Source organism: Arvicanthis niloticus, chromosome 28 (assembly GCF_011762505.2).
Source record: "Arvicanthis niloticus isolate mArvNil1 chromosome 28, mArvNil1.pat.X, whole genome shotgun sequence".
Taxonomy (NCBI): domain Eukaryota; kingdom Metazoa; phylum Chordata; class Mammalia; order Rodentia; family Muridae; genus Arvicanthis; species Arvicanthis niloticus.
This window is the reverse complement of record NC_133436.1, coordinates 21,444,137-21,469,940: the sequence shown is the minus strand read 5'-3', so window position 1 is coordinate 21,469,940 and position 25,804 is coordinate 21,444,137. Positions and strand designations below refer to the sequence as shown.

Sequence of the window (25,804 nt, the reverse complement as noted above, 5' to 3'; positions counted from 1 at the left end):
CCTTTATTTTGCTATTTATTGGATCTGATAGTGAGTGCTATTCACAAAAATTCTACTGTTAGTCAGCAACCCTTGCTTACCTTTTGCAGCCTTGTTCCTGAGAGTTGTGATGGAGTTTGCATCTCATGCTATTGATGGTGTTTCAATAAGAGGAAAGGTAGTGCAGGGATTTCCCCAGCCCTTCTTCTTTCTTAATCCTCCCCATTATGCCTATGCCCCTAAATGCGTCCTTAGGACATTTCCCAGCCTTGTTTTCAAGGTATTAGTTCAACTACTTGCTCCAGTGTGCACATGACTGGTTTATGTTAAGAGCTTGGAAGACAATTGCTCTTTGCTTCTAAATGGATTACATTCCCTTGCTAATTATCACTAACCCTTTAGTGCTATTTAACCTTGTGCAGGACTTGCAGGGTGACAGAGGTAAGCATTAATAGAGCTACTTCTTCCTGGATGGCCAACAAGAGGAAAGCTTCCTTTACGGAACTTTGATTTATTTTAGCATTTGATGCTGCTCGAGGGTCACGCCCTCACAGGCTTCTGTGCTGGCATCTTGATTTTAAAAGCTTTGCACCATTGCACATCTATCTGCCAAGGAGCATGATTCATTAACTTCATTTAATTCTGAATCTCCAGTGAAAGCGTAGATAGGACTTTACAGCACAGGCTTCTAAATGATTTCACGTTTCTCATATCCCAAACTTTTAAGTGAGGAAATTGAACTTAAACTCTTACCCCATTGCTGTCCAATCCATCACCCTCTTTCTTTGTCACTACTGGGGCTTACTTGCCAACCAGTCAAGATGTATGACTATTTGTTCATGACATTGGTTTTTGTGTCCTGAATCATCTATTCTGTTTTGTGTTAGGCTTATTTCATATAACAGAAGCTGTGATGGATGCAGAAGAAACATAATACAATTTTCTAGTTTTTGTTTGTGTTTGTTTTCGTTTTATTTGTTTGTGTGCTTGTTTTCAATTCTGGGTAGTTTTGGATGAATATGTCACCAAATGGCAAATAAAACAAAATAATGAGTGGTGATTTCTTTTTCTTCGGTCATATTCTGATTGTTGGCGTTTCTTCCTACCTGTTGATGTTGCTCTTGTATGGAAGAGTTTCTCACATCTTGAAGGCTTTATTCTACCTGGACCATCATTGTCGTTCTCTCTCAGAGCCTTCAGGGCCAAAGTAATGACATCAATCTATGACATTGCAAAAATAGTCTTCTAAGTTTCATATACAGATCTACATGTGATACGTAGGTTATAATCAACGATGCTGCAGGTTTCATGATTCAAGTAGCTGTATTTTGTGGTTACACCTGCCCCCTTTAAAGCCGAGCTTTCAAAAAGGAAAGATTAGATTTGCTACATAGCTGAACATGACTATGAATTTTGCATCCTCCAGCCTTCTCCTCCCAAGTGCTAGGATTACATGTATGCACTATTATGCCCAGCTAGAAGGGAGGATTTTTGACTGTTCTCATCACAAGAAATGTGAACTATTTGAGATGATAAACAAACTGAATATCCCTGACAGTTTATCTGTGTGTATAATAGTTTCATTCCAGGAGCCATGCAGTTCAGGGAATGAACCTTGGTAAAATTTCTTCCCTCCTGTCTCTTCCCCTCTCGCCACTTGCCTCATGCTAATGAGACTGTCGTTTTTCTCTGCATAATATTGCCCAGCCTGAGAGTCTCGAATCAGTGTACTTCTGCCTTCGTTGCTTCCTTACCTGTGTCTGCTCTTCATTGCTCTGGCGTGCAACCACCAGTGACTGCAAGTGGTTCAGTATTCTTAGGTTCTGTTCAGGGAACGAGTTGCTTACAGAGCACACTTTGCCAGTGAACCTGTAAGTTTCCAGTTAGGGTCAGATAAGCTCAGACACTGCTGGGCTTGCGGATTTGGAGGATAAATTTCATAGGGCATGTCTATCACATTTTGTACTCATCTCTTCCTCTCTGCAAATTTGACTACTCTTTTAGTACTAAGTTATACATCACAAATACTATTGGAAAGCTTAGAAGAACACTGACATCTTTCTAACTGGATGAATGTGGAACAAGGTGCAAAAGGCCCTTCTGTCCATGAATGCCCCTGGTTAATGCAGGGATGGGTAAAGAATAGTTATACTTAAATGCAGGCCCTGCTTCAGCCTTGGGTCTTGAAGAAACCTCATGGGTGCTTATAAGAAACAGAGTTTACACTTGATCCTGGCCAGAGGCTGAGAAGCCATTCAGAAATAGATTTTTTTTTTTAATGGATAAAAATCATTCTGGATATACAAAAAACTTTTACCTGCATTCTCCCCACTCTCATTTAGAGTTGAACAACCTCAGGAAGAGGGAAGCCATCTCATCTTGAGCTGATGTTACAAAGTGATTTGAGCTGATTAGACTGTAAACAGCAGAACTTATTTCTCCCATTCTGAAGATAGGGAAGTCCAAGGTTAGACACCCACAGCTTTGGTGTCTGGTGAGAGACTACTTTCTGGTTACAGGATGGTGCCTTCGTAGTATGCCCTCTTATAGTAGAAAGGGCAAAGCAGGCTTTGAATAGATGGCAAGACATCGTCATCTATCTAAAGCTGTGTCTCCACATACTATCATGTTTAGGAGATAATTTCAATCGTATCTTTGGGTCTGAGGGCACTAAATCCCAGAGCATCATAAGAGGCTGTTGTAAGAAGACAAGCTGAGAAGGGCAGGGAACTGTGGTGTTGAAGAGTCACTTCTCCTTTCCTTAGTCCAGATTCATTGTCTATTGCTCTAATATACTGCTTAGTCTACACTGGGAGAGATGGAGAAGAATACCGCATCTTCATGGCCTACTCTGGTGTCTGCTCTCTGTTTTGTTGGTACTTTCATAACCATGTGTTCATTTTTAGTGACCGTTATACCAGTCAATTACCATCGGGCTGCTTCCGATTAATTCAGGATGAAAGATAACAGCCAAGTTGATACAAAAGCAGTATTCAGAGAGTGGGGGGAAAAAGAGATTGATCATTGATCAGAAATTCTACTTTTTTTTTTTTTTTTAACATTATAATGTCTGCCTATTTCTAAAAGTGCTGCTTTGGGTTTGGAGAAACTTCAAAATTCAGGGAAATACCCTCAGGAGAAATCCTAGATTTTTTTTTAATAACCTCTACAGATGAAGATTATATCATTTTAATTTTTTCAGCATTGTAACATTTGTCTTTTTTATACAAATGCATGTAACTTGAAAAATCTATAAGTTTAAGTAAACATAGTGTATAGCTTTGCACCTTATTTTTCAAACTCAATTGCTTGTTAACCACTCTTAGTTTTCATTTTAAAGCAAAAAATTAGTTGAGTATACTTATGTATTTATGTTCTTAGATAGATGCTGTATCATGTTCTTAAAGAATAGATACTATAATATATTCTTAGGATAGATACTGTAACATGTTCTTAGGATAAATGCTGTAACAAGTTCTTAGGAGAGATACTGTAACAAGTTCTTAGGAGAAATATTTTAACAAGTTTGTTCTTCCTTACATTCTGCAAGTAATTTTAGTGTTAACTTTCATTTTCCTATTTAACAGAAGAAAAATTATTTTTCCCTTATTATTTCTTGGTAAAGGTAAACATATATATGAATATTTTTCCTAAAGTTTTAGAACAAGTTGTATGAGATTAAAATGGTAGGCAGAGGGAAAGTAAATTTGTCAAAATGGGAAACACATCCCAGATTACATGGTATCTTGCTTTAGCCATGTGTAAAGGGTAGGAAGAAATAATCTCACTGAATGTTAAATAAAATTCAGTGACTTATAATAGTAATAAAAATTTAAAAACTGTCCAATCCCTCTAAAATATTAATGTCAAACAGGACGGTTCATGAAATGTAGATTGTTATAAATTCTGCTTTTAGGACACAGGAAATCAATGTATTAGAGATTTAAAGGCTATTTTCAGTGTTGGAACTGTGGGAACATTTGGTTTTGTTATATATTACTGATAGTAAAATAAAGGGTTTTGATTGAAAACAGTTCTTCTGCACACCCAGAAGTAACTGCCCATGGAGAGATCCTGCATCACGCCCCTGGTGACCTTTAATTTAGTATTTGCATCGTCTCTTTGCTTTTCTCTTTAGGACATCCAGGCAGAAATTGATGCCCACAATGACATATTTAAAAGCATCGATGGAAACAGGCAGAAGATGGTGAAAGCTCTGGGGAATTCTGAGGAGGCAACAATGCTTCAGCATCGACTGGATGACATGAACCAAAGATGGAATGATTTGAAGGCAAAATCTGCTAGCATCAGGTCAGAATGTTCAATATCAAAATAAAGGCGTGTGCATGCGTGTCTGTCTGTGCATGTGCGTGCGTGCGTGCGTGCGTGTGTGTGGGTGTGTGTGTGTATGTACATGCTTATATAGATTTGGGTCTATCAGAAAGAGAAAGGATTAATACAACTCTATCAGAATTCGTTTAAGATTTAAATGCAAAGTCTATTTTTTTGCCAGTTGGTACTGAAGACGTATTTAACAGTAGAGGACTTAACTGTGGATAAGTTCTTGGGTTCAGTCCTTAGCACTACCGAAAAATAAAGAAGTAGTTAGAAGCTTCACCTTGTTCATACCCAGTGCACTCAGTTGTTTGTCCCAAGATAATCACAGTAATGTTTTAACCATACAACAGTAAGGATGATAATATCATTTACACTTGCTAACTGCCAAGTGCTTATCATTACATCGTATATTACACACTGTTAGGATCATTAGAGCCCTATCTATCTATCTATCTATCTATCTATCTATCTATCTATCTATCTATCATCTATCTATCTATCTAAGATCTATCCATCCATCTATCTATATATTTATCTATTTATTTGAGACAAGATAGTAGTACTGGCTGGCTTAGAAATCACTACGTGACCAGACTGACCTTGAACTCACAGATTTATCTGCCTGCCTTTGCCACTCAAGTGCAGGAATTAAAGGTATTCTCTTTTTTACAGAGAAGGTGCCCTGTAACCCAGGCTGATCTTGAGTTTGTTTTGTAGACAAGGTTGGTCTTTAATGCTTTGTTAAAAACAAAACCAACAAAAAAACCCTTCCTTTTAGTTATGTACATGTGTATGACCTTTGTAAATGTATGCACACCATGTACATAGCAGCCCATGGAGGTGGAAGAGGACATTGGATCCCCTAGAACTGGAGTTGTTGACAACTCAGAGCTGCCATGTAGATATTAGGAACCAACCTGGGTCCTCTGCAACAGCAGTAGGTGCTCCTAACTTATGAACTCTCTCTCTCTCTCTCTCTCTCTCTCTCTCTCTCTCTCTCTCTCTCTCTCTCTCTAGGCTCTGGCCTTTAAATCTTCATCCCTCATTCAAAATGTGCTGACATTACGTACAAGTCCATTTAGAACAATTACTTACTGTACTAATTTATTCATCACTTTTTGTACAGTAGTTGGTTTCACACAACTACTTTACTTAATTTATACAGTAGAGATCTTATGGCCCTCAAAACATGTTTCTATTGTTAAGTGGCACATGACTGTTCTTGGAAAAAATCCTGGTAGAGTACAATGTCAGGATTTCCATATGAGGAATTTAGTAATTAAAAGATTGAGCTAATAAGATAAAAGCCAGAATTTGAATTTAGATTTCTTTAAATCTTGGTATTGGATCTGTTTTGCTCTATCAGGTGTCTATGCCCAATTTGAAAATATAATTATTTATTGAGATTAATTGTCTCTTATAGACACTAAAATGTAGAAGTGATGATTCAGTCCTGCTTTGGATGAAAGTAAAATTCAGTTAAGTATGGACATTAGGATCAGGGGTCTGACAAGGAATCAGCATTGACAAATTACTCAGTGTAACAGAATGACACCGTTATTGGAATTCAAGCACATTTTAAGGTCATACTCAGCAGCTGATAGATGGTTTCTAATTGGTAATAAGTTAAGGGGATATTTACAGAAGGACATATTAGGAAGAGTGATCATTCCAAGGAGGAACGTTGGCGAAGAGCCTTAAACTTGGTTGTATCACGTGTTGAATATGCACAACCTCAAAACCAGATGATCCTGAATTTGATTCTTGCACGTCACTATTTACTTTCTGAACTTGGACAAATTACTTTCCCCCTCTGAACTTTGCCAAGTTGTACTATCTGTGTCCAACACACTTGATTGCCAGGAAGACTAACTAGATTGATTTGATTGTTTCTCAGTCTGTAGACCCTGGTTAAATTAGACTCTAGGGTGTTATTCATACACAAAGTTGGGTGAGTGGATCTACCTCGGTCGGTTTGGGGAATTCATATAAAAACTTCCAGAGAACAGAAATCATCTACTCTTATTTGTCCTGGATGATTTTCTTATGAATAAAGGTACCATGTGCTGGAACGTACGTGCTCTACTGGGTCTCCTAAATGAAAACTTACAACCCCTCTATTTCTTAAGAAGAATGAATTGTGGCTTGCTAGGCACTCTTTTCTCTATAGCTTCAGTTGGAAATTATCTCTGCACCAGCCATCTATCCTGTTCATTTGTGCTAGACATGGAAGCCCAGGCTTGGCTTATGCTGTGTAGATGTTTATGCCCATATGGACTCACTTGTGCTTTCTGTGATTAGATATGTGTGACTAAAGAAGAAAGAACTTTTCATTTTTTTATCTTCAAATACATAAAGAAAAAATGAAATCACATATCATTTATGAACTTGTATAAGATAAACTAGTTTATTTTTCTCAGTAGCGGGCTGTCCTTCCTGTAGGAAGCTCAGCTTAGAAAGAAGTGGGACAGGGCAGATTTGGAGAACATCGCTTTGGTGAGATGCTGACTTCAAATTCTGGTGTTGTCGTGCAAGAGTCAGTGGGCAGGTTATTGACCCATGTGTGTGCTTCAGTTTCCTTGTATGTGAATTAAGAGTAATTTCCTTAATGGGGCTGCCATGCATGTTTTATTTAACACATATACAGTGTCTACAGGAAGTGGCTTGTGCTTATTACTGTTACTGTTCAGTGTGTCTGTGACACTCTGGAAATCCCTCCCTTCACCAACCCTCCCATATCTCAGTCATTAGTGTTGAAAATGTTCAAGGCATTCATCAGTAAGTAGTGCCCTCTTTCCTGGCTGGATTCTGAACAAACGTGAACGATAAGTGGGTTCAGCGGCCACCTTACGAAATCTATGCTATGGGAATGACGGACAGGAGCCAGGTGAAACGAGCTATCTCACAGCTTAGATTGCTAACTGACCCCTAGAATGATGCAGAATTCCCAGGAGTCACTACTCAAGGTGGCTTTCCAAGTGAGACACCCTCCATGAAAGAGTGAAAAAAAAATCTCTGAAGGTCTGTTGTGCAGCACCATTCCTCTCTGGACCAGTTTATATCTAGGTACGTCTTGTCTTCTTCATTATACAGGCAAATGATGTGGGTGGAGTTGCTGTTCAGCCCTTTCTTTCCTCTCTGGCCTTTGGAGTCCAGCCTGGTTCTTTCTCACTTTGCCTTCTGTTGGTATCAGATTCTCCAATGTCTTTAATATTTCTGCAGACTCTTCACCACTCCTCCCTGTAATTAATTGAAAATTGGCTTTTCTCTTAATTACCTACTTTACTTGAAATGTTCTTTAATCGGGGTTAATTTCCTCCATTTTCCTTGCCTAGAAGCCAGTGGGAATACTCTGAATATTAAGCCTCCTATGGACACCAGACCTCAGTATCTCCGTCATAAACTCACCTTGGAAGGCAGTTGGTCTCCAAAAGGAGCCCTGTCACTTTGGGATAGGTGGCTGATTGGCAGTGGCTACTTCAGCCTTGCTTCAGGTGGCTTCCTAGCATCAATGCACAAATTCTCTCTCTCTCTCTCTCTCTCTCTCTCTCTCTCTCTCTCTCTCTCTCTCTCTCTCTCTCTCTCTCGCTCTCTCTTGCTCTCACTCTCTCGCTCTCACTCTTAGAAATAATGCATCTGTATTTCTGTCCTTTTATCATCTCACTCCTAATCTATAGGACCATATGGTTCCTGTTTCTTTGAAGTGCACATACAACTTCCTTTTATCCTCTGCTCTCAGCTCTCATCTTTGGTGGAAACATCCACACTGGTAACTTTTTTTTTTCCTGACACAGAGTTTCTCTGTGTAGCCATGACTCCCCCGGAACTTGCTCTCTGTGTCAGGCTTGCCTTGAACTCAGAGATTTGCCTGTATCTGCCTCTCCAGTGCTGAGATTAAAGGTATACGCCATCACCCAGCAATAACATTTTGTATTTTAGTCTTCAAGTTTCTCTTTGCATTATCTGTGAAAGTTCTTAGCCCTGCTCTACTCTTAAGTGTCCCTAGACCTGCTCATCCTGGACTCCCATTGATTTCATCTTCTTCTTGGCCTCCCTGGGATACCCAGTCCCCAGGGGACCGTGGGCAGGCTGTTCTTCAGAGGAATTCCGGTGCATTCCACCTGGTCATGTGAATTTCTCAGAGATTGGCCTTGGTTAAACCAAATCAAACTTATGTACAGCATTATTAATGAGACCCTCTCATATGAAAAGCATGGGCCTTCTGCAGCTGGCCCCTTTCTGAGCTGGAACCATCTATGTACTATTATATAACTGTGCCACTTATTTTATACACTATATTTATAATTAAACTACATTACTCTAGCCACCTGCAGTATATTTAAAAATGTAAATCCTCCAACATTTTTTTTATTCATTGATTTAACATTTTTCATACAATATATTTTGATTATATTCTGGCCTCTACCCCAAGTCCTCTCAGGCCACCCCAATTTTCTTCCAGCCTTTTCCATGATGGTCTGCTTCATTTCTGTCCAATGCTGTAATAAAAGCAATTTGGGGAGGAAAGGCTTTATTTCACTCACACTTCAACATGACAGTCTCTCATGGCAGGAAGTCAGGGCGGGAACTTGAGGCAGGAACTGAAGCAGAGGCTCTCGGGGAGCCTTGCTTACTGACCTGCTTTGGTGGCTGGTGCAGCTTTCCTGTACAACTCTAGACCACAAGGTTGGCACCACCCACAGTGAGCTGGGCCTTTCCACATCAGTCGTTAATCAAGACAGTCTACAGAGACTTGTCTACAGGCCAGTGTTGCAGAGGCACTTTCTTAACTCCTTCCACCCAGCTTGGAGTTCTTCATAAGACATTCTAGTCAAAGCCATGCCTTTGCATCCACCCACCCCCAGCCCCCAGTTGACCTTTCTCTTCTACTTCTGTCCAAATTAATATACTGCACCCACATCTTCTCTACCCACTACTATTGATCTTGGATTAATGGTTTCCCTTCTTCCCTCCCTCCTTCCTTCCCTTTGTGTGTATGTGCGTGCTCATGACCTTGTGGCTTTAAATGCATCTGCATGTAGATGCACATGGCAGCCAGAGATTAAAGATGTGCATTTTCTCCTATAGCTTTCCACCTTTTTAAAAAAGAGTTTTTGTTGCTGTTAATTTTGAGGTGGGCTCTCTCATTGAACCTGGAGCCAGGGAGCCCCAGGGATTCTTCACATCTCCAGTACTGGGTTACAAGTGTTACCTTTGATGCTGAGAATCTGAACGTAGATGCTTATGCTTACATTCCAAGTGTTTTACCAACTGAACCATCCCCCATCCCCCACCACAGATTTGTGGTGCTTCAGAAAGGCGGGTAGGGACGCAGAAGCTAAGGTTTATTTATATAATTTAATACTTCCTACTTACAATTGGTGTAATAATTCTGAATAATTTTCTATTTTATTCACCCCATGCCTGTCTTCAAAGACCTTGTTTTCTCTTTAGTCTCCCAAGCCCTTCTTTCTGTAAATGACTTGATTATTTTCTGAGGATGAGGCCATTTGATTGATAATACCTGCCCCTCCAAGTAGTTAATATTTGTGGCATCTATATTTCAAATAGTGTTTAGTTCATATTGCCATGATGGGGGATGTTTCCTTTAATTTGTTTTTAGGAAGTGGATATGTGCTCTTTATTGATTTTTTTTTTTTCCCTTAAAATCTACTAATGGACATCACCTACTCTAACCATGGTGTAGTTACTGGGACAAATACCTTAAGTATTACTTTGAAATCTTTTTGGATGACAATGATTGAGTCTTCAATGTGCTAAATATGCTTTAGCATCTTAAATACAATGTATAACATTATATTTCTCTATATATCTATATATATAAAACACGGCAGTACCCAACGAGTTAGCTGAGGACTTAAGATTTCACTTATAAAATAGGCTCTTAGTGCTGGCAGTACTTTATGATAACTTTTAAAACTGAATTGGAATTATACTAATAAATTCAAGACTGAATGCCATGGCTTACATTTTTAAATTAAATTTATTTAATGTAAGATTATGTTAATTAAATATCCACTTATCGGCTTAATGATGTTTAATATAGATCCATCCTAACACAAGGTTTCAAAGGCCGGGGAAGTTGTCAAATATGACAGAAACAGAGTTCAAAGATAAAATTCTATATTCTTTTATAAGCCTTTTAAAAATTTGGGTCACTGTCCTCCAGGCCCTTACAGGCGATGGCCGCTTACCATCCTCCTTTGTGCCGCGTGTTGTCATGTTTTACAGCACCATTCTTAACCTTAAGGACTTGGCTTTGCTAACCACATTATAAAACTAAAGTCTCCTTTTCCTAAATGTAACAAAACAAGATTCTACTCTCTCTCTGTTAGAACATTCTCTAGCCGGGCTCTCTTTCAGGAAGAAAATGACCTCTGGCAGGAAGGAGCCCTGTCTATCTGGTCGCGCCATGCCCAATTAGCCATAAGTGGCGTATTGAACTCTTAAACTGTGTCTAGTGTGACTGAAGAACTGAGTTCACGTCTTAGTAATCTTAAGATGTGTGTTTCAATAGCTCCACATCACAGGTGCCAGCTACTTCTGGTCATATCTTTCGGGTGCTCTTCAGTGGCTGAACTTTAAGGACTGACTGTTTTATCTGGTTGGTCTTCCATGCTCATTTTGGGAGAAGGAACAATCTGTTTTGAATGTTGTTACCCTATACGCATATTAGTTACATTCATTGTTGTTGTTTTTAATTGTGACACAGTTTAAAAGTGGGCTTCACAATATCTGAAAAGAAATCACACTTGTATCTAGAATTACAGATTTTATCTGTGTAGTTCTTTTTATGCTACTGGAGGTGGTATGTCTTTCTCTTCTCTTCACTTGACCCTTACACAGCTTAGGAGACTGAGTTTGCAAAAGAGTTTTGTCTTGTGTACAATTTAGTTGAGCAATTTTTAGTTTTCCTCCTTTTGCTGTTACTAACCAAAGCTGTGGTTGGTTGAAGGCCACATCCTCCTAGTGGTGCCCCAGGCCCTTGGCTGCTTTTGTGTCTCCATATTTATTTAGTAGAGCTGCCTCCAGCTTTTCCATCTTGGGAGTGTATTTGGTGAACTTGAATTTTTCATAACTTGACCCTCAAATGTTGACAGTTTGCCTTTTTGATTTGGAAATCGTGTTGTACCTAAGGGGTGCTCCGTGAACATTAGTTCACACTGACTAATAAGAACCCCCCCTCCTCCTCCCATGACGCTCTCCTCTCCCTCTCTCCTTCCCTGCCTCTCTCCTCCAACACCTCACCTTCCCCATTTCCTTCCTTTGGACAGGGTCTCTCATGTGCCACAGGCTGGCTTGGAACCTACTGTGGAGCCAAGACTGATCTTGAACTGCTGATCCTCCTGCCTCTACCTCCTGAATTCTGGAATTACAGGAAAGCCTCACCTTACCTGGTTTATGATCTGCTGGGGATCAAGCCAGGACATGTACATGCTAAACCCTCTACCAACTGATTTCTGACACTGGTCCCCAAACGATTTTCTTTGTTGATCATTATATTCTGGAGAGCAGTCGGATAACTTGTTTGATGACAGTTACTTTGAAAAATCACTTTGGTGATTTAAAACAGATAAGAGTGTACATTTCACTCTGTAATCCTTTTCCTACCATAGCCAATTGGTAAAGAAAGCTTTTAATGAGCTTTTGTTTCCTAACAAGTTTTTATATTATAAGTTTTGAATAACTAGTCATATAAAAACTTATAAAACTCAGATCTTTATAAAATCAGATTTCATCCAGAAAGGGCGAATCCATTGGAGACACTAAGGTTAATACTATAATCAATGACAATATAATCAATGACAATAACAATATAATCAAGGGTCTATTGCATTGCACATCGCACATATACAGAGTATGAACTGATGTCAGTAAGACACTGTGATAATTATTGAAAATCATTTCTACAGATAATGAATTAGGTAAAGCAGTGTTTTATCTGAAAATGTCCAGAACATATGGATGGCCTGCTATCTGTAGTGTTGGGACAGTTCGAGCTATAAAATGTTTATTATAGTCAATGGAGAGAGACCACAACTAAGCCAAGCACAAACATAGTTTCTCTTTACAGAGCCTTCAACCCACTGGCCAGGAAAAGACTTTCATCTTGAAAGATGAAAGAACTGAACTGAATCAGGAACACCAGAGGCTACTGCAGAAGCCTGTGCCTATTTGGGCATATGGTAGTAATCTGCTCAGCACAGAGGTGCAGTGTCCTGGAGAATAAGCAGAACAGGTTTTCCGGGCAGATTCGTCTGATGAGCTCAGTGTTTATTATGGGAAAGCAGAGGTATAGAGAAGCACATGGACTTGATGCTTCCGTTTTCATTTCAAAGCTGCTCTAGCATCTCTTGTAAAAGTTTTGCCTTCATTTGTGCACATGGTCCTCCGGGGGGGGGGGGGGGGGCTGAATTCCTGAACACCACAGTGTGCAATGATCAATCCCAGTATTTCTGTCTAGTCAATAGAGTCCATTACATTGAGGAAGACATTTGCGTGCTCTTCCGGAAGCGTGTAGGACTACATTATCAAGGGACATGTTAGGTAGCTTAGTTATTGATTGATGATGAAGTTACAGACACTGAAGACACAGCATCCGATCTGGATGAGAGTTAGGATATGCACTTAAGTGCTTTACTCAGGAGATATTTAGCACTTCCTGGTTGAATGGAGACCTGTGATTTCTAGCCGTCTTTTGCCTTAGACAATTGCATCAGCCCTGTCTGGTGTACATAAGCAACAAGTATTTTGCATCATGGCACATAACTCTACGGGGATTTCCATTAATATGATTGGAATGATTTAGCTGGGTTCTACAGCAGGAAAATTTGTTGTTGATCAAGAAGTCTTGCCCCAAATTAATAGTGATACAGAAAAGCTGGAGCTCAAGCAGAGTCAGGATCTTGTCAAAACATAGTTTTATCAAGTGGAGTCAATCCTGGCATCTGTGGAACACATAGAAATAATACATAGAAACAATAGTAAAAGAAAGAAAACGAAGAGTGTGTGTGTGTGTCTGTGTCTGCATGGGTGCATGCACATGTGTGTAAGTGCATAGAAGGCCAGAATTTGAAGTCATGTGGGCCCCCCCTCTCTGTTTTTCTCTACTTCATTAATTGAGTCAGGGTCTCTAGCTGATCTCCGAGCTCATGGATTCCAGGTAATTTGGCTAAATTTCTTTGCCTCTCCATTGCTGGGATTATATGTAGCCACCACACCTCCCTGCCTTTTTGTTATTGTTTGTTTCTTTGTTTTGTTTGTTATGTGGGTTCTGGGGATCTGAATTCAGTTTTCATGCTTGCACAGCAGGCACCCTACTTACTGCTTCATTTCCCACCTCTAAACTAAACTGAAACTTAATCTATTCAGGTTTGAGATAGTTATAAAATTCTTTGGACATGTCTAAGACTTAAAAATCATGTTTTAGTATTTTATAGCTAACCTTTTGGAATGGGGCATAGAGTCTTCAGGTTTGAGTAGTTAGTTTTATTAGCCAGATGGTAACGCATCTGTGAAGAGATGGAAAGATAATTGGCCTCTGCGGTAACTATGTGAATGCAGGCCTGTGGTGTTTTAAAGGGAAGCCGGAGTACCAGCTTCTCCCTTCGGTCTGGAATATTGGATGGTAGACCCCTGGTTAGCATTGTGTGAGCCAGCGATGAGCTCGATGAACTTTTAACCAAGGTTTATGATAATTGTTGAATGAGGATCACTGGAAATAGCACCCGAATGTCATCAATGAGGTTAAGCTTGCCGTGATACCTCTGGCAAAACCGTTCACTTTGAGACAGAAGTGCAAGCGGGTCAGAGGTGCACAGGAGGTTATTGAGTGGTCTGGGAGACAGTCGTGCCTGAGCCTGGTGGACAGCTTCTGTGTCCTCAGTAAAGAATCACATTTATGGAAGGGAGAATCCTAATGCCAACATCGTAGTAAAGGCTGTCTTAGAAGACATGCAGTCTGAATGTGTGTTCTATGTAGCTGAAGCTTCCAAGATAAGTCTCTCTCTCTCTCTCTCTCTCTCTCTCTCTCTCTCTCTCTCTCTCTCTCTCTCTCACACACACACACACACACACACACATTAAGTCTTTCCCTTTGGAAGATGTTGTGCAGTGAGGCTATGTGAATCTCCCAATAGACTCAACCCTCTGAACCTGCTTGACTGCAGACACTCGAGGCCGTCCATCTCGGCAGCTTAGCATTGAGTTCACGTTCATGCCTTTTTACCTGGGTATAGCAGTCCTGAGAGAAGTGCAGTTTTTTGAGTGATTGGAATTTCTCTCTAAACAGCCCTTCTATGGGTTCCAGGTTTAGATGGATGGGCCTTTTCCAAGGTCTTAGCAAAAACAAGGAAGAATTTGTCCTCTGATTAGTACTAAGATTCTCAAATGATTCTAATAAGCCTAAAGTCAAGCAGTGCCCTGGCTAAATAGGGACTTACTGTTTTTCAACTGTTTGGAGTAAATGTTTCTAATGTCTTAATTCTAACAATTTACTTCATTATAAGAAACTTTGGGGGTTAATGATTCCCTCTCCTTAAAAGATTAGTCTGAGGGCTGGCAAGATAGCTCAGTGGTTAAGAGCACTGACTGCTATTCAGAGGTCCAGAGTTCAATTCCCAGCAACCACATGGTGGCTCACAACCATCTGTAATGAGATCCAATGCTATCTTCTGGTGTGTCTGAAGACAGATACAATGTACTCATATAAATAAAATAGAAAAAATAAATCTTTAAAAAAATAAGATTAGTCTGTGTTTTCATTTAGAGAGAAAATGAATACATTTTAAATAAATATTTTTTAAACATAAAAGTTAGTAACTATTATCTGTGTGTCTTTTTTCATTCTTGTGTGAGTAGATTTTTTTTAAAACAAACTTCTCACTGTTTATCCTCTGCTCAACTATTTTGCTCTGTCTGTATACAAGGCTGGTCTTGAACTCACAGATATCTCTCTGCCTCTGTCTCCTGAGTGCTGATTAAAAGCATAAGACACCAACAAGGCTCCAGATGTTTCATATGCATTCCATTTTTCTTCTTCCTTTATCTTTGTAATTTTATAAAAGTGAGAAAATTATTTGAATATTTGTATTTAATATTCATATAGTGTATGCGAATGATCAGAACCTGGCTCATAATTTAAGTATTATAGACATAGCCTGGGTAATATAGCTATTTTGAAATAACTGTTTTTCAAAGAGTGTATATCTGTACCACAAGTAAGTCTTCCCCCCCCCCCTTTTTTTTTGGACATGACCGTTGTTTGATGATTATGTATATATACATGGTATATGAGTATGTACCACTTTTTAATTTGTTGCTAGCAGCTGGAACTTCTTTATGACACGGTTCATGCTTATCTGTCAACAGAGCCCATTTGGAGGCCAGTGCTGAGAAATGGAACAGGTTGCTGGCATCGCTGGAAGAGCTGATCAAATGGCTCAACGTGAAAGACGAAGAGCTGAAGAAACAGATGCCCATTGGAGGGGACGTTCCCGCCTTGCAGCTCCAGTATGACCACTGCAAGGTAAGTCCCACATCTGTGAATTTTTTGTTTTAAAAAAATTTCAACTTTGATAAATTGAATGAAATTCTAGAAAAATGAAACTGTAAACTAATTACCACAGCTTTCCTCCCTCTCTGGCATCCAGTTGTTGGTATTTGGGCATCTTATTTAATTAACTACATTGTCTGTGTTCATTTGCTTCTTATTTGATAGTTTGTTCACATTTAACTAAAGTTGTTCATAGTTCAACCATCGAAAGGAAAATGCTGCTTCTAGTTTATTAGGAACCTCATCTAACCTTCTAGTTGATTTTTTTTTTTGAACATCAGCATCTTGGAAAAAACTTTATAAGCTATCCCTTATTTTTAACCTATGCATGAATGTATAGATGCATTCATGCATGTATTTTAAAGGTAGGATCTTTGTAGCCTAGACTGGTCTTAGACTTAGCATGTAACCTAAGCTTATCTCAACCTTGTATTGATCCTTTGACTTCAGCCTCCCAGTGCTAGGATTGCAGGGATGTGTCTGATGTCACATCTAACTGTAACTTAATCACGAGTGTGAAAGTCATGGCGTCAGAAAGAATTGCAGTGTAGCGCTGGGGTTGGTGGTATGCCTTTGCTTCCAACACTCAGGAGGCAGAAGCAGGTAGATCTATGTGAATTTGGGGCCAGCAAAGGTGACAAACTCAGACCCTGTCTCAAGTAAATGAATAAATACATAAGTAAAATTCCAAAGTAATTCTAAGGAAATAGATGTAAAATGTGAGCTTTTCCTACTGGTCCCAAGCTCCTGGAATGACGCCTCTTGAGACTCAGAATATATGTGCAAACACCTTGGCCATAAGCTTTGGTTTGTTCTCTAACCAGCTTATAACTTGTATCCCGTTTATTCTAATCTAAGTTTTGCCATGTGACTGACTGCCCCTGCTCAGGTGTCAGGCATCTGTCTTTTGTCCTCTCCCCAGGTGAACACTGTTCTCCTTGCCTTGCTGTATCCCAGAATCCTTTCTGCCTCTGGATGTCACACCTTCTATTCTACCCTTTCCTATAGGCCATAGGTTTTCTTTATTGACAAGCAATGCTTCTATATAATATGCTAGACAGTCTCTCGACATACAGCCTGGCGGGTAGCACTTGCCCAGCTTGCTGGAGATTAAAAGAAGACGAACAAAACTTGAAATCATCTTGTTCATTAAAATAAAAGTAGAGACAATCTATAGGGCAGATTTCAGTCTTGTGTCAAATGAAGATCACAGTGTGAAACAAAAGATCATTTTATGATCTTTTTATGTTTTATTTTCTTAAACTTAGCTCTTTCTCTAAGTTACATTTTCTTCTGCCCAGACATGCACCTCTGCACAGAGTTTTCATTCTTACAATGAACAGTTAATCCTGAAATGTCATCTGACATATCCCTCAGCCCTTAGATTTTTAAATATCTTTTCCTAGTCCAAGTTCCATTAATTTGTTTATATCCTTTTATACTCTTTTCTTATATATTGAATATCATTTAGTTCTGTTGTATTTTTCCTATCCATATGTAGTGTGAATTCTTAGTCTAAGTCTGTACATTTTTATACAACATAGTGTACTTGTTCCCGGTTGAAAGATGAATGCAAATCTATGTTCCAGTGGAAAGATACCATCTATTACATAAGATGTTCTAACAGATATTGATAGGACTTTGAATCTTATTTTATTTTGACCCTTGTGCTTAGTGAATAAAATTACTATTTCAATAGAAAGAGAACACAATAGAGAGATAACTCTGAGATAGAAAGACACAGAACTATAGAATAGTACTATAGAATACTATAGAACTATAGAATAATCATGGATTTTAAGTTAGTGACTTTACAAAATTACTGTTTTTTTCTGTCTTTCTCTGTCTCTCTCTGTGTCTCTCTCTTTGTCTGTCTCTGTCTCTTTGTCTCTGTCTCTTTCTCTCTCTCTCTTTGGTTGAGACTGAGTCTCTATGTAGTCCTGGAACTTGCTATGTAGACCAGGCTGGGTCCAAACTCACAAAGATCTTGCTACCTCTTCCCCCTGATATTCCAGCTTTTTTCTGTATTATGATTATTTCCTTTCTGTGGGGTATTGGGAGGAAGTCAAGTAATACCAAGTTTTTCTAATCATATTTAGAGTTCTACATGTGTAATAAATCCCGCTTATGACTGTGTTTCACTAGCTTTGAATAAAAACTCATGTCTTAGGCGTGATATTATTTTCCTCACAGAACCTTGGTCTCACCACAACAGCCCCAGCTGGCCCTCCCATTCATCCTCCTGACTGGTTTCCTAACTGTGCTTCCCAGCAGTGCTGCTACCTTTGTGGCTATTTTACTCTGTCTCACAGCACCGCCTGACTTACTCTGTTTTAATTCTTTAGCTCCTGGCATTGAGATGGTCGAGATAATGGTGACAACAGTGCTAGTAATAATGTCAGTTACTTGACTCTGCAAGAGTTTGTGAGCAACAGATAGACACTGGCTATGATTCTTGTCACCGATGAGTCATCCCGGAACAAAGACAAGGTTTTGTAGCTGGGAGTGTTGCTCAGTTGTGGAATGCTTCCATCATGTGCAAGGCTCCTGATTCATCCCAGAACTACAAAATAAATATAGGAAGGGAGAGACCGATCAGTGGTTAGGAGAACTTAAGCACTCACACGGATGCTCACAGCCATGCATAACTTAACTGTAGTTCCAAGAGATCCAATATCATCCTCTGGCCACCACAGACATCAGACATGCATGTAGTATATATACATATATGCATTTATACATATAAAAATTAATAAATTTGAGAACAATGAATGAATAACTTAAAGCCTAGTTGTTGACTGAGATGGCATGAAGTAAAAAGAATAAATAGTAGCTTTTTTTAAAAAAGAGAAAAACGGGATTGGTGGCTGCCTTGAATACAGAGGATGAAAGGGAAAGACTCAAGTATGTCATAAGGCATATGTTTTGGGACAAAGCAAATAGAAAGCAGAAATATCATTTAAACAATTGAAAAAATTCTGAGAAAGCAGATGGGGGAGAAATCAAGAACTTGAGTTTTGACATGATAAGCTGGCCACACTCATTAGGAAGTTGAGTAAGCAAACTTGAAATTGGAGGAAAGGTTAGAAACAAAGCAAAGTTGTAATGCATAGATCGGCTACAGGGTTGGCTGAAGCCTCATTGGAAGTGATTGTAATTAGAAAAAAAATGATGTGTAAGAAATGAGTGAGGAATCCAAATTTTACAGGTCAGGAAGATGAGACCGAGATCGCAGTGTAGAAGAAGCCATAGAGTCGAGTGTAGGACCCCAACTAGGACTGTCCGGAGCACAGTGTGAATCTATGGATCTGGTACAGCTGAGGAACTGAGTAAAAGGAGGACAGAGCACCCCACATCCTGAAGGCAGTCCTGTTGCCTCGAACAAGACTGAGTTTAGCAGCATGATAGAATTTGAAGCATGATTGGAGTAGACTCCAGAGAGCACATAAGCAGAGATACAGGGGTTTATTGGAGAATTTCTTTTACAAGAAAGAAGAGCGAAGGAAGGAGTGTGTGCAACAGGACTATGAAACTCAATAATAATTTTATAAAGATGGAGAATGATTCTCTGGGCCGATGGAAATGACTCTGGAAAGCAGAGAGAGGTCAATGATGTGCAGTAGAGAAAGAAGGTCAGAGGAAGAAAGGACCAGCGAGTTGGTTTTACGCAGGAGGATGGGGAGTTGAACCGTCTGAATAGCAAAACACATGAAATGTGTAGGCATGGGTGGGAGGAGTTTAGTGGAGTTGAGTTTGGAAACATGAGGGCGTCATCGGTGAAATGAAAACCAAGATCATCAACTGAATGTCAAAGAGTGTTGAAGATGTAGCACAGTGGTTGAGCACTTGTCTAGTATTCACAAAGCCCTTGGTTCAGTTTCAGCACTCGGGTGGGGAGTGGGTAGGGGTGGGAGGGAAAAGATGTGTAGATTTGAAGAGAGCAGAGGTAGAAAATAGTCTTAAAGTAGGTTAAAAGGAAGCTAAATGAGGATGCTTTTACAGCCTGACAGGCCAACATTACTGGATGACTTGATGTTGGAGGTCATGAGTTACCCACTGGGCTGGCTGATTATTCCAGCTGGGAGACTGGTATGTGGGTATGGCTTATAAAGGAAGCGGACGTTGGATAAAGAAAGGATGTTTATAGGACAGGCTACTGTTAATGCTAATGCTAAGTGTATTTCCCTGAAAGTGATTTGTACAAGAGTCTGGAGCAAGGCCCTTGGCTAAGCATCTGATGATGCTCTGAGAAGCCAGGGTGGTATCTGAACCATCTGTGTGGATATCAGAATCAAAGTGAAGAGGAGGGCGAGCTGTTGTCAAAAGGATGACTCTGAGAAAGATGGGCCATGGTGGCACCGTAGAAGATTCTAACCTAGAAAGGACATTTTACATATTTTTTCTGGTCATTCCCAGCAGTGAATACATTCATTCTTGTATTTTCACTTTTGTTTCTGCCTCAGGTGCTTTATTCTCCCCAGTGCCAGCTTTCCTGGTTTAAATTAATGGGTGGTGTTATAGTTGACTGGCTACCACTTTTTTTACTATATAGTTTTCTTTACCTACCTTCTGATAGGGTAAAAAAAAAAAAAAGTAAGTAAAATATTTTAAGGACTAATGTTATAGGTATATATATATATATATATATATATATATATATATTTACCAAATTAACAGTATTCATTTGTTGAGAAAAATAATTTGTAAAGTTTAATACAAGCAAACCACTACTTACCTATTTTGCTATAGAACCCTGATACAGAACAGTGTGCACAGGTGAAGATTCTATGTTGATCATTGCTGACACAGAAAGATTACCAGATTTACTGGTTCACTCAGCATGGCCTTCATACTTTCCTTCATAAGTATAGTAATTGATATCATATCAGGTTTTACCCCTATGAATTATATAGAAAGGAAAACCTCAAGAGGAGAAATTAAGGCTTAAACCTGATTCTCCCGTATTTTCCCCCACATTAGTTTGTGCCATTTGCTATTGTGTTGGGAATAGAGGTGTGAAAATTAGGGCTGTGTTGACTCTTCCCTTGGTGTGGGATACAAGTGTGCTGGGTGGACAGTCGGTCTGTGCTGACATGGTTGTAGGGTGCACAGGAGTAGGATGAGGAGAAGCAGCTGGCTGCTCAGATGCACGTTAGTGTGGGCGAGAGAGGCCAGCAGACATTGCTTTTGAGGAGATGGTAAGAGAAGACCTGGAACTGAAAGGAGAAAACTTTCACTTCACAGTTGGCTTTGTCACTGTCATCCTGGGACATTACACTGACTATTTGGACATCCTAGTGAGGTACAGAAAAACGGTTGGCTCGTAACAAACACATCAGTCACTTATTTGCTAGAGTTCTCAAGGCTGGAAATCCAAGATCAAGGAACTGGGAGATTTGATGACTGGTGCTGTTCTGGTTCAGAGAATATCTTTCGCTCTCTGTGCGTGGTGGCAAGGGCTTCTTCCTAAGGGAGTGAACTCCCCGCTTGAAGTCTCCTCCCTTGCAATCTGCTCACCTCCCAAGCCCCATGCCCCCTGCTGCTACTCTAGATTTGCAGCTTTTAGGGAAACATAAACATTCAAACCATGGTGAGTACTCCCACCTCCTGTGCAGAATTATTCCAAATGAAATAATGTGATGGACAATAATTTTCAAGAATGTGAAGTGCCATAGGGCAGTGTATCATTTTACATAATCATATGTATCCTGTCAAAAGCTGCTTTCTTTCCCAACGACCAAGAGTCCTTTTTAAAATTATGTAATTATACATATGGCACAGATGGGTATAATTATTATTAGTCTATGTTAATATAAGTGCACATGATTAGAATTAGAACATAATCATTATGCATTAAGATGATTACAGCATAACTTAAAGAGATGTGTTACTTGTTGTGTTGGATTTTTTTTTTTTTTTTTGTCCAGCTGAAGTGACTCATTGGAGGAGGGATTTGTCTTGACTCTCAGTTTCCTGATGGGGAAGGAATGGCAGCATTCATAGTGGAATGAGTGTTCCCTGGCCATGGCAATGCTAATATAAGCATCTTGGGTCTTTCTCAGCAGATGAGGGTCTTGGATTGCTTCTCCATTGTTTTCTTAAGGCACTTGGGTGAAAAAAAGCCTTACAGGTTATAATCTATCATCTATAGTGTGACGCCAGAGCAGGAACTCAGGACAGAAACCTGGAGGCAGAAGCTGAAGCAGATACCAAGGAAGAGTGCTGCTTACTGGCTTGCTTGCTTGCTCAGCTACCTTTCTTAGATAGCCCAGGCCCACCTGCCTAGGGGTAGGCAGTGGATCGGGTCTTCTTACAGCAACTAGCAACTAAGAAAATACCCCATAGCTATGCCTACATGAGAGTCTGAGGGAGGCAGTTCCTTCATGTAAGTTCCCAGGTGTCTCAAGTTAACAAACCAAGATTTTCCATTGCACAGAGAGCTTGGGTCTGAAGTAGAGCTGACCTGGGATACTCCAGTCCCTGCCACTGGGCTGCATATCTGAAAGCTTCTAAAACCCCCTAAATAGTGCCACCAGCTAGCGCCTGTTTCCATACATTATCCTGTACATGTAACTTTTATTCTCCTGTAATTGTCTCAGAGTCTTATTGCCTCTGTCTGGCAATAACCTACGTCTAGTCCTGGAAGTTTTTAGTTTCTGTACCATCTTATCTAGGCCTAGAATGTTTTCAGCCTCTGAGACTCACTGCTGAATATCACCCTTTCTAGATCTTCTGATCTTTGGCTGGCTGGTCTAATCTAGCTTCTCTCAGTTTGTTACTGAGTTGCTCTGCTTGGCCTCATACTAACTCTAGCAATATGTTCTGACTTTCTGGCTCCTTCTCATTCTCTGGCTGGTTCCTTCTTCAGTCTGTCTCTGTGAAACTCTCCCAGTAAAACTGCCTCCTCACCTCCCCCCTCTCTCCACTGCTCCTTAAGTAGCTTCCCTTTCTCTTCTCCTGAGACTTGGGCAGATCCTATTCTGTCAAATCTTTTTCTATTTCATCACTTTGCCGGCCACTCAGTTAAACCTCATTTCAAACATGGATGTTTACTTCTACAAACTAACTTTTAAAGGTGTGTGCTAAGGACTGAGCCACACCACAACTGGAAACAGGTGTTTTTTCAGTGAAGAACAAAATGTCAGGGTTCACTGTGTGATTAACTACCCTGCAGTGTGATCCTCTAGAAGACAATGCACATTGAAGCCGTAATACCTGTCTGAAGTTACTCACCTTTCTTAGGGAACATCACCATCATTTGAAAAATCTCTGACAGTTGAACTACAGCAAAGTCAAGCAATCCCCTTAAAGTTAGTCTCTTACAGGTGTGTCGCCAGGCAATGTTTTTTTTTAAAAAGCCCCCCTTTTCTTCAATTTCACATTCTTCCTATCAAGAGAAATCTTTACTTACTCTATGTGTACCTGTAACTTAGACTTAACTTAGCAGGTGTTAGAAGCTCAAGGACATGCTCACTGCACAGAGGAAAATGGAGGATGCTGCTTAGCTTGATGAAATCTGAGCAGCCATCTTTTCCTTTTTGATTCCCACAGACACTCATCATATTCCTGTTGTGTGCTTGCCAGTTTCTAAGCCACTGGTGCAGAGAGCAGACACAGCCCCTGTTGTGTGCAGAAGACAGCCTGTGTGTTCCTGTCCTCTGTATCCAGAGAAGGGTTATGGCAAAACTGTGACGTGTCCATTCATGTGGTTTCCCCTGGTTGCTGACTGGCTGCCCAACCCTGTTTGTCCCCGCCCCACCCCCACCTTTGTTCTTGCTTACACTGCACATGGACGTTGAGTTCGTGGACACATTTATTTCCAAATTTCTCTTTAAAGGATAGAACTCTTTTTATTTATAGCATTACAGTGCAGACTCAAGCAGAGCATAGAATGATTTTTTTTATAAACAATGTTTTCACAGATAGGTTTTCAGCATCGTGAAAACTGCTTTTTCCCCCCCTCTTAGGTTTTCTATTATAAAGTGCAAGGTTGGTTTCCTTTTGTTGGGGGGAGGGTTGTTTTTTGTTATTGTTGTTTCATATTATCTGCTTTTTTAGGTCTCAATTTTTCTGATGAAGTTTTTAAAAAATCTTCCTACTTTAAAAGAACTTTTAAGCTTTTTGGCATGTGTGTGTGTGTGTGTGTATAAAATGATACCCTTCCAAAGCATTTCTTTGATAATAGAATGACCAATTAGTTCACCACCCATGTAAACTACTCACTGAATGCCTTATATGTTAAAGTTGGTGACTATGTCCAAAATGCAGTAAAACCTGGCTTCTGCACCTCTGTGGTGCTTTTTACTAGTTCCTATCCCCGAGAGATTCTGTTGTTGTGGTTTGCTTAGATGTATCCAAAGGAAATCCTATCCCTTAAAAATTTGGCTCTGAGATCTCCTGTTAGAAAGCTAGTATGGGATCATGCTTTAAATCACTCCTTGTCCAAACATCTTGCAACTATAGGTAAAACATTAAAAAGTCGAAAACCACCCATATAGCACAACTATGTTCCAAAACACAATAGCTACCTGTAGCCTGCAAGAAACAAAGTAGCTACTGAGGTCGATGCTCCTGGAGAGAGGGAAGAAGACTTGCAGGAAGAAGAGTGGGGTGACATCTCTGCTTAGAGCCTGTCTCTCCTTGCTGGTGTGAACCATCTATGGATGGCAGTCCTTCTACTTTTTAATATAAATGCTAGATCATGCCTGCAGTTTTCTGGAAGATGTGGTGTGTTGATGAACGGTCTGGCCTGTGACTGTGTACAAGGTAGGGTTCTCAGCATGAGGAAGCTGGGGTTTTCTCTTGTAGTTCGGAAGAGTCTGTGCATTCATTTTGTTTCTGTTGCTGTGATCAAAGGCCCTGACAAAAATGTCACTTGGGAGAGAAAGGGTTTATTTTAGCTCACAATTCCAGATCACACTCCATCATTTTAGAGATGGGATTTCAAGTAACCAGGAACTGGAAACAGTAAGTCCTATCTCACCCGCAATCAAGAGTAGAGAGAAATGCTTTAGTGCAAGAATGCTTCCTGCTACTCTCTTTCCTTACTGTTAAGTGGTTCAGAACCCAAGCCAAGGGAATGACGTAGCCTACTTTATGCTGGGTGTTCCCTCTTCAGTTAATGTAATCAAAGAAATGTCCCATAGATGTGCCCATAGGCTGACCAAGTGTAGACAATTCCTCACTGAAATGTTTTCCAAGCTGATTCTAGACTGTGTCAAATTGGCAGTTAAAACTAACCACCACAGTCTGTGCTGGTGGTTTTGATCACTTCTGTCTTAATTCTGTATAGGGTATATGAGCTGTTTCAGGGAAATACAACTCCATTAATATTTGTTAAACATCCAACACAGCCCAACAGTGTTGTTCCCTCCTTCCTATGTAGTATTAATTTGTTGAATTATTTAAGAGTCACATTCTAGACTTTACAGATTGGGTAGACAACGCAATCATGTTTTTTTCTCATATATGTGTATATTTAATTCCTTTAAATATTGAAATAAATAACTACCATATAACTTTTAATGGCTAGGAAATGAGTGAAGATGGCTGAAAGTTCCTCTCAATGATGCTAATTGATTATTTTTTTTGCCTCACTTTGAGTTTTTAGAAAGTAGATAATTTATATGATACTTCACTATCAACATGTCATTCAGTTATTGATTTCTTATCAAGTATCTACAGTGTGCACAGTGTTGATATGCAATGCCATGAATTAACTTCAGATACTCAAAAGTTGCCTACAGTTGCTTTTGCAGTTTTGAATATTCAATTTACACTTTTATTTTCACAGTGATATAAATACTGAGTCATGCATAAGTAATTATCAGAGCTCTAACACGCTTTTCCTAATAAAATGCATGTTGGTTTTATATAAAAGCAAATCACCAAGAATGATTAAATTGCATGATT

The 25,804-nt window shown here is 39.7% G+C and overlaps 1 protein-coding gene across 12 annotated transcripts in view; it reads left to right on the top strand.

The window, feature by feature from the left end:
* Utrn (utrophin) overlaps window positions 1-25,804 on the top strand; it is a 493,014-nt gene that overhangs the window by 338,047 nt on the left and 129,163 nt on the right. For all 12 annotated transcript variants that reach the window (XM_076926858.1, XM_076926860.1, XM_076926859.1 and 9 more), the window contains 2 exons: window positions 4,118-4,290; window positions 15,709-15,865. In XM_076926858.1, the coding sequence (XP_076782973.1) occupies window positions 4,118-4,290; window positions 15,709-15,865 (330 nt within the window). The remainder of the gene's footprint in view (window positions 1-4,117; window positions 4,291-15,708; window positions 15,866-25,804) is intronic.